A 9,917-nucleotide genomic window follows, 5' to 3' on the forward strand; every position below is an offset into this window, starting at 1 on the left:
AAAGGATAAATAGATGTGACATGTAACCTTCATATAGAACAGAATGATATATTTATTAATTACCTTGGAGGAATGCATTGCCTGATCACCCACATAAGACTTACGGAAATTCTGGAAGAAGGTAAGAATAGCTCGATCAAGTCTTTGCTTGCTTGCTTCACTGTACCTCTGCAGAAAGCAAAGGTAAATTAATTTTCAGGTATAAAATTTGCACAAAAGGTAATTCCACTAGAAGCAGGAGAACTAAAAACAATCCGGATCGAACATGAAGAGGCTAAAAACCTGAGCTTAAACAAAATGAGCAAACCAAGGAAGAGACTTATCCTGTAAAAACTGTTGAACTCTCTCAAACCAACAGAAGAACGTGAACGCCAGCTAAGCTTGAGAAATGAACATAAAAAGGAGAGGCTGCAAGACTACGTGAACAATAAAACAAAGAGGTCGAACGTTGGAAAATGAAGAACCCAAAAGATGCATCAACAACCTTCAACTAACCTCAAAGAGAGAAATTCCTAGAAAGTTTAGCTTCAGCCGAAAGGGAACTACAACCAAAACAATGTGCGGAGAAACTCTAAAATTATTGCTAAACTTCTCATTGAATGAAAAGTATCCTTCCTAGCACCAACTCTATTAACCAGTTGACTATTGTGAGTGAAAGACAATTTTTGGATGCCCTTTTTTCTGCAGAAAAGGTTACTGAAGAAAGAGAAAAATGATGGTTGGTGTTGGAATTCCTATTATTTAGCAACATTTATTGTATATTTTCATTGTCAATATTTTCCTTTGTATTGTATTGTTATTCTCTTTCCTTATTTGTGATGGGTCTCTTTTCTATATAAGAAAACCTATGTTCAACATATGAAACATCAATATAGATTAATATTTTCACCCTCTAAAATCTAAGAGTTGGAGGTTTACAAAATGCTTGTGACAAGATTGGTTGGATTGGATGCCTTACATAAATCTTTCAACTACTCTTCTTTTGTCATTAACCTAGACTGGAGGACATTCGTTTGACTCCTCCCTGTGGCATGGGGATCCCATTTCTCTATGGGTTTTTTGTTATTTTGGGGCTTTAGGATATCGGAATTTTTAGTGTTTCCCATCGCGCACACAATAATATTTGAGGATAAGAGAAGTGTGGTGCAATCTATGGATGGATTCTTAGCTGCATGCATTTCTAACACCACTTTTTCCCCGTGCCCTTTTACCCACAACCATGGTTCATAACTTGGTTCAATTGGTGGTTTCCCTGGGGATATTCGGATAACCTACTATAGTTCATGCGGGCTACCACTTTTAAGAAGGCTCTGATACTTTTCTTTGATTCCCAGAAAGGAACCAACTCAAATGCTCTTTTTTGCCTTTTGAGGGCCACTAATTACCCTCTTCAAATGCTACTTTCTCATCCTCCAATCTTTTTCCTAAAAAATGTATGTTTCGCTTTAGTGAGCATTGGGTACACAATAGCCCAACATTTAAAACAATTGTCTTTACTTTCTTTACTTCATTAACCCAACCCTTCTGTTTTTTTTTTTTAAAGGATATCACACTTTTCATTAAAAGAATGAAAAGAGACTAATGCTCAAAGATGATAACAAAGAACATACATAAAGAAACAAAAATAGCCAATTGGTAAATAGAAACATATAAGAGAGAAAGTTATCAAAAAGGAACAATAAAGCTCTCCCAAAACTTCCTTTCGTTTCTTATGTTTCAATATAGTGACTGGGTTTCTATCAACATGGTAAATCATAAAGATTTGTGGTTTGGACGTCTAGATACTAGCTCAAATAATGACTAGTTTTCCTTACTCACGTACTGCATGTACCATTGGTGAGAATTATAGAAACATGAGGCACGTATGTCAAACATACCTGGCTATGTAGACCATTGTCTGTAATATTTATCAATTGCAACACACGAGCTGACAGTTCAGCATCAAGAACTTCCTGCGATTCCACACTGATCACAGTAACAACTAAAATTAGGAAAAACCATCGATTTCATCATGAAATGAAATTTCTACCATCCTGTGAAGCTGAAAAGTCTTCTTACCTACAACCAGTGCATTGTTTTATTTTAACGATAGCAGCTATAATATGAACAACCCATGCAAGTTTGCCTTCAATAACAGAAAGTTCACTGTTATCACTACCTTGAAGCCGAGCTCTTTCCTATTCCAGTCAAACAAAAAGATATATAAGCGACCAACTTTACCACCAAGCAAAATAAGATTTCAAGTTTCAACAAAGCCATTCCCATCAATAACCTTACCGTGTATGTTCGTAATGTGGGCTCCATGATATTTATGATGCACAAACTACTGGTTTCATACTGCAACTCAGGTGAATGCAAAAGGTCAAAAGGCAAAAGGCACCAAATCAAAACATGTAAAGCTGAAGCTAAATTTATATATTCCAGTGCACAAGATATAAAAGTTATTGTTTCAATTAAAAAAGACAAAAGAATGAAAAAACACACAAGACGGCTTGGACCTGAAATCTGCAGAGGTATGGAAAGCAATCCAGTTGATCCTGTAAGACTTCGACATTGTCTAATGGATTCTCAGAAAGATCATCCTGTAATCCAGCCTGCACATTATAAAGACTTCTTACCTTCGCAAGCAAAAAACACCAAGTCTCGACAAAGAAAGACAGGTCACTCACCTGCACAGAATTCAACCTTGATGTGATGAAACCTTCAGTTATTTTAGGCACAAACTCATCCAACAAACTCGGAGCATCGCCTTTCAAATATGGAACAGATGCTACCAATCTGGACCATAGACCTAAGAGATAGTAAACGCTGCTGCTAGCCCACTGGCAACAGGCCATTATTTTCATTAGGGATGTACACAGATACGATTAGTGGAAGATAGATACAGATTATTCAGAGAATACTCCAATATAGAATCAACTATTTCAATAGACCTGCCAAGAATGCAAGGACTTCAAAGTAAACTCTGCCACTAAACGTATCCAATCACTATAGCCCTCCACATTGACAAGCTCAGATAGCTGCAAAACAATCGTTCAAATGTGAGTTGCAGTCATAGGGGAGCTTTGCAATTTGATAATTTAGAATATCCATGAAAAATAAAAAAAACAGATAAGCAGATGACCAAATCCTGCGGGAAAACTTGATACCAATATGTCAAAGAGCAAGCAAAAGAACAGATATGAATTACAGTGCAGTTCAGTGGCTAAGAAACATATATGCTGTGAAAAACTAACGTCCAAACTTTGAGCCAATGGACAGAGTTACTTGCCAACAGTTTGTTAGGCCTCCACCTCCAATCATCCATCAGTACAAGGACAATTTGTTAGTTACACTTTGACTTCCTTTTTCGATCGCTTCATCTTCCTTGCCCAAACGTTTTACTTCTTCTCCTTCTTCTTCAATCGCATTTTCTTTGCCCACATCACCTCCATCTTTTATCACGCCATCTTCATCCCATTCGCTTAAAGTTTTGAACATGTTTTCTTCTTTGCTTGGTGTTTTGTGTGCGTTCCATAATTTTTCTTCACTGCTTTTTCGTTTGGTTTGTTTCTTGCATGGTTTCACAGCTTCAAAGTGTTTTTGAATTTCCCCTTTTTTAAAAAAGGAAACGAGTCTCTTTATTCATTAAGAAAATGAAGTGAGACTAATACTCAATTTACAAGGAATTCATAAGGGCAGGTGCACCCGGGCATCTCAACTAGGTTGACACCCCCTTAGCACCCCTCATCACATCCTAACTCTAGAAAAGCCTTAAAATTAAACGATACAATGGGAAACAATACTTGAACTGATAAAGAGAGAAACTGGAAAATCATAACAAAAGACAACCAAAGAACAACTAAAAACAAAAGCAATGAGAACTTCAGAAAGCTGGAAAAAGGAAAGAATGCCAATTTAGATTGATTTCCTGGCAAGAGTATGCTCCAAAGGATTTTGAGAGGAGCACCAAAGAGATGCTTTTCAACTTGGCAGCTTCAAATCTTGAGAACCACGGGGTTTCCTTGTCTTGGAAGACTCTTGGTTCCTTCAAACCATAATTCAGATAAAACACCCTTGACAGCATTGACCCACAGAATCTGGTGCGATTTCTTGACAGCCGACCCTATCAACAGCTGCTGCACATTTAGGCTAAATTCTGCTCCAAAGGACCAGCTCAAATTGAAGATATTGAAGAGCAAAATCCGCAACTTTGTGCATTAACGCAGTTAAAAAATAGGTGCGGTTGGTCTTCCCCATTCTTCTTACACAAAACACACACATATTGGGGGAGAGATAGTGAGAGGCAACTCTTTTTTGCAGCACACTTGAGCAGTTTAGGGACCCAAAAACCATTATCCAAAGGACTATGTTTATTCTCCTTGAGACTTTTTTGATTTCCAAAGAGCTTCATAAAGTAGAGGATCAATTCGGGGGGCTTTGCGAAGGAAGTTGGTTAAAGATTTAACCGAGAAGGCTCCATTGGGATCCAAAGACCAAACCTTGAGTCCGGGCGATCTTGCACCTTTAGGCTAGAGACGAGACTAACAAATCTTGAAATTCAGTAATCTCCTTCATCTTTTAAGTACCTCCTAAAGAGATGCTCCAAGAGTTGGTGGTGTGGTCCCAATGCTATCTCACAAAGCCATTTGATGAGTGGCCAATCTAAATAATCTGGAAAATCTGGATGAAAGGGAAGATTGTCATCCAAGTATCTAACCAAAAGTCAATATTAAGCCCATTGCCCAAGAAAAACACCGACAGATTTTCCACCTTCAACCAAGCTCTTGAAATGTTGATCCATGGGCTTCTAAGGCAGCCACTGCCTTACCGGAGGAGTGGACCCCTGAAATATGCTACTGCCATGTATACTTTTGACCACTCTACACCAAAGGGAAGAGCTTTCAAGCTGGAATCTTCAACCCCATTTTGCTAAAAGAGCTAGATTTTTCTCTTTTAATCCACCCAAACCGAGGCCACCTTCTTCATAAGATTTGGACACAAGTTCCCATTTGGCTAAATGATTTAGATTACCCCCTTTGTGGCCTTCCCAAAAGAAATTCCTCAAAATTCTTTCTAAGATATGCAACACTCTATTAGGAATCAAGAAGGAAGACATGTAGTAAGTGGGGAGGTTTAAGAGTACCGACTTACAAAGGGTTGCTCTTCCTCCTCTTGAAATGTTGTATCTTCTCCATTTATCAAGAATTCCATGAAGTTTATCAATAACAGACTGCCAGAAATCAATCTTTTTCGGGTAACCTCCTAAAGGAAGTCCTAAATAGAGAAGGGAAAGTTGTTCTACTTTACAATTGAACTTTTCAGCATGTCTTGGCCAATGTTTATACCACAAAGAGATGATTTCTCCCAATTAATTTTCTGTCCAGAACACCATTCAGAAAGGTCAAGAGTAGCTCGAAGAGATTCTAACATATCATCATCATATTTGCAAAAGATAAGGGTGTCATTGGCAAATTGCAAAATTGAAACGTGGACTTGATCCTTCCCAACCAAAAAGCGTTCAAAGCGATCTTTCTCATGTAACCGGTTGATTAAGGCATTTAAGACTTCTCCCACAAGGATGAAGAGGAAAGGAGAAGGGGGATCTCCTTGCCTAATTCCTTTAGATGCAACTATCCTTCCATGAGGCTTTTCATTGATAAAGATGGAGAATTTTGGATTGGTGATGCACCCCAAAATCCAAGATATCCATTTTGAGCTGAAATTCTTTCCAATTAGGACTTCTTCAAGGAATGACCAGTCCACTCTATCAAATGCTTTCTCCAAATCAAGCTTTAGAAGCCATCCTTTCTTCCCTTTCGATCTATAGTCGATTGCTTCATTTGCAATTAGGATTGGGTCTAGGATCTGTCTTCCCTCAATAAACGCACTTTGAGTGGGGGCAATTCTGCTTGGCATGATTCTTTTTAGTCTCTCCACTAGGACTTTTGCTATTATTTTGTACAACAGGGTAGTGAGACTAATTGGTCTGAAGTCTTTGACTTTCACTGCATCAGATTTTTTGGAATTAGACAAATAAAGTTCTCTTTAATACATGAATTGAGCTTACCGTTGCTGTAGAAATCATCAAACATTTTTATAAGGTTGTCTTTCAGAAGATGCCAAAAATGGATGAAGAATTCTGGTGTGAAGCCATCCGGCCCTGGTGCCTTATTCTTTCCTAACCCTTTCACTGCTAGCTTGATTTCTAGAGCAGAAAAACTTACAACCAGCTGCTCATTTTGACTTCTTGAGACTCTTGACTAGTCAAGGTTGATAGGCATGACTCTAGGATCATTATCTTTTGAGTATAAAGATGAGTAGAAGGCCAAAATAATGTCTTCAACATCCCAGGTGGATTTGGTTGGAATATCTTGATCATTAAGCAATTCTACAATCAAGTTTTTTCTTTTTCTGGCAGATAGGAATCTGTGGAAGAAAGAAGTGTTCTCGTCTCCTTCTTTTAACCATTTTAACTTGCATTTTTTATGAGGCTTCTTTCTTCTAATTGGTAAAGGGCTAGTAGATCTACCTTCAAGGAAAAGGCTGCATCTTCATCACTGACTTGAGGGAATACTCCCATTATTAGAGAGTCTTTTCTATGAATTTCTGTTAATAAGCTGTCCTCTTTCATCTTCTTCTCTTTTTCATAGTCATGAAACCATTTCTTTAGGACTGATTTTGTTTCTCTGAAGTTGGTGGAGAGAGTAATGCCTGTCCATTTATGTTTTTTCTTCATTTTCAGAGATTTTTCAATCAATTTACAGCAATCCTTGTTGCTCAGCCAACTGTTACAAAACCGAAATGGTGAGGGCCCCCATTCAAAAGCTCCTGCTTCTAAGGTAAGAGGAAAGTGGTCTGACATGGTTCTAGCTTGTCTTGCAACCCTTGAATTATCGAAAACTTCTTCCCATGTGTTTAATACAAGAAAACGGTCTAGGAGAGATCTTGAAGCACCATTACCTTCCCTTGACTAAGTGAATTGTCCATTTGAGAGTGGAAGTTCCAGCAGGTTGTTTAATCTGATGAACTTATTGAAGTTATTCATGTCTTTCATTGCTCTACCAACTGGATATCTCTCATGCCTTCTTCAAATGCTGTTGAAGTCTCCACCAATACACCATGGATCATCAAATTTTTCTGCCAGAGAGGATAATTCTGCCCACAATCTTCTCCTTTTACGGTAATCACAAGGACTATATACATTTGTTATCCAGCAGATCTTTTTGTTTAACGTTTGACATTTGATTGAAAGGGAGAATTCATCTTTTGAGCTTTCAGATACTAGAATTTTGCTCTCATCCCACATTGTGAGTATGCCTCCCGATTTTCCTTTAGCTTCCACAAAGACTCATCCTACCTCTTTTGAGCTCCAAAGGCTTTTGATAAATGAGCCCTCAATTCTGTCTTTTTTTGTTTATTGGATAAAGACAATATCTGGATTGACTTTTTTCAGAAATCTTTTTAGAAGTAGTCTTTTTGATGAATCCCCTAAACCTCTTGTGTTCCAAGTAACTATCTTCATTAAGGCTCACCGAGGATTCTTCAACACTTTTCCTTTTGATCAAGCTAAAATGAAATCACACTTTTTTATGATGGAGTGTAGATTCTGTGGTACAAGTGACAAATTTAGAGGAGGGGGGGAGGTCGGGAAAATGCTTTCACTAACCTGTGAATGTTCATCCGGGGGAAGGAAGAGTTGACTTAGGGAGAAGTCCATGCCTTCTTGATTGTCATCAAGTTCTTTTTTATCTTCATCATCATTAATATCCAGTTCCTCACTACTCACACTAGCTAACAAGTCATCATCTGAGTCTTGGGAGAATGAAGAGAGGAAAATAAACTTGTTACGGCTGGGAAATTGGCTATCTGAAGAGATGTTATCACTTCAGGTGCAATGTAGAGAAGGTTGGATAGGACTCTCCCTAACAGGCCTCAAAGTTTGAGGGTTGGCTTGTAGGTTAGCACAACTTACTTCAAGAATATCCGGGTTGGAGATGGTTGACCAAGGGTTTTAAAGGACGTGTACTTTCTGATGAAATGCTGTCTCTTATACACATCTAGATGTGTATAAGAGACAGGTCTATGGGAGGAAGGAATGGAGACCAAGGCATTCGGCTTCTCTGTGATAAAATCTTGAGTAACAGACTTCTCAATCTTGGTTGAAGACGAACCGGCATTCTGATTAGGAAGGGTTGGACCGGGTTTTCCCAAGTCAATTTTGGCGCCTTTGTGAAAAGAATTTGAAGGGTCACGACCCTCTGTTTTACTTTTAATCAATAGATCATTCTTGGCGCCTTTTTTAGGGAAGTTGAAGGGTTGCACCCCTCTGTAATTTTTTCTTTAATTAAGACTTTGTCCTCTGCAGACGACGCTGAAGGTGGTTGCTCGGGAAGATCAAAAGGCAAAGGCGTGAGGCATGAATGGGGGGCGGCTCAGATTTCGAATGGCCTCTTAACTTCTTGGCCTTGGATTCAATCTCTCTCATCTTGCTTTCTTTATTATCCACAAAGACTCATGGACTTCTAGAGAACTTAATGTTGTTGCAATTAGAGGGAAGTAGGAAGTTGAATTTTGAATTTAATGGATCAAAAAAAAGCCTTCATCACTTTTAACTTCATTAATCCGAATTAAATCAATAGGATTTGTAAAGTCAGATTCAAATAAGTCACCACTTACCTTACTAGGAGGGCTGGATGATGAGATATCTCCAAAATTCAAGTAGATTGATCCTCTTTTTCATTTGATATTTCAATTGTTGCTGGGATAAAACCATAAAGATTCTCCTTCACTTTAATTTTGGCCTCTGAAACATTGATCAAGTTAAGTGTCTCCATAGCTATGCTTTTTAATCCCCCAATGGCCTCGAAGGTCTGTTTGCACCAATAATCCAGGGGTAAGTTCTTGATAGAGATCCAACCCCCATAACCTCTGACATAAGCTGATCTGCCATGGGAGGAGTTGTTCCATCTTTCGAATTTCAGATGGAAGGAGCCAAATTTCTGCCATTTGCCTGAGAAGTTATCTAGTTCATCTAATGAGTCTCGGTCCATTGTTACCAGGGCATTTTCTGCAAATAGAGGATTGATAATAACATTAGATTGAAAGTGGTCTTTGAGTGCCTTACAAATGTCAAGCCAATTATCAAATTCAAAAAGATGTGAGACAATCCAAAGGTTAGAGAAATCAGGTTGGAGCACATCAGCTTGCTTGATCACCCATTGATGCTGCCTATTCTGTTTTTTGACCACCGAAACAGGGGAGACTGAGGAACTCTGGTTCCTTGGGGAAGTCTGTGGCTGAAGAGGGGGGCTCAGTGATGGCTTGTCTACAACTGAAGGGGGGGATTTGTTCTCAAAAGAACACAAGTTTGATGAGGAATTCTTAAGGCAGCCACTGACCATATCATTGAATTCTTGCCAGCCTGAGTTGTCATCCCCAAAAGGGATGTGAATGTTTTTCCTTCCACCCGATGAGGGCCTGCACATTCTATGAACCAGCCCCTACTTCCCCGGAATTGGAGAGGCGAATGACACACTGATCAACCCTTTCTTCAAGGAGAAAAAATTCGAAAGATGAGCCATACAGTAATCTCTTCAAGTTACCCTCTAGCCATTGCGCCATTAGTGGAGAAAAGAGAACTTTTTGTCCTTTTTTCAAGTCTTCTATGAAAAATCCATTGCTCACTTTCCACATACAGAAGAAATGGACACCTATTTTGCAACTCTTCACCTCCATGGAGTCTGGGACTAACTGAAGAGCTAAAATACCAGCGTGATTTGGTATGGCAAAGCCAAGGCTGGAGAGCAGGGTTGAAACAGGGGAGGAAAGGAGGTCAGGGGAAGGGAGGGGGTCGGAGGGAGAACAGAAGGGGAGGGGAGGGAGAGGCGGTCAGAGGGAGGGAAGGTTGAGGAAGGCATGGTGGGCTCCGGTGGGGT

The 9,917-nt window shown here is 39.2% G+C and overlaps 1 protein-coding gene across 8 annotated transcripts in view; it reads right to left on the bottom strand.

Moving 5' to 3' along the window:
- The window catches only part of LOC120076320 (exportin-7), an 89,737-nt gene that overhangs the window by 43,471 nt on the left and 36,349 nt on the right, over positions 1-9,917 (bottom strand). For 7 of the 8 annotated variants that reach the window (XM_039030102.1, XM_039030100.1, XM_039030099.1 and 4 more), the window contains 7 exons: positions 2,934-3,020; positions 2,670-2,822; positions 2,499-2,594; positions 2,278-2,337; positions 2,059-2,177; positions 1,878-1,965; positions 64-168 (listed from right to left, as the gene is read on the bottom strand). In XM_039030102.1, coding sequence (XP_038886030.1) covers positions 64-168; positions 1,878-1,965; positions 2,059-2,177; positions 2,278-2,337; positions 2,499-2,594; positions 2,670-2,822; positions 2,934-3,020 — 708 coding nt within the window. The remainder of the gene's footprint in view (positions 1-63; positions 169-1,877; positions 1,966-2,058; positions 2,178-2,277; positions 2,338-2,498; positions 2,595-2,669; positions 2,823-2,933; positions 3,021-9,917) is intronic. The other variant, XM_039030103.1, reaches the window with a different exon arrangement.

The sequence above is a fragment of the Benincasa hispida genome, chromosome 4 (assembly GCF_009727055.1).
Source record: "Benincasa hispida cultivar B227 chromosome 4, ASM972705v1, whole genome shotgun sequence".
NCBI classification, from domain to species: Eukaryota; Viridiplantae; Streptophyta; class Magnoliopsida; order Cucurbitales; family Cucurbitaceae; genus Benincasa; species Benincasa hispida.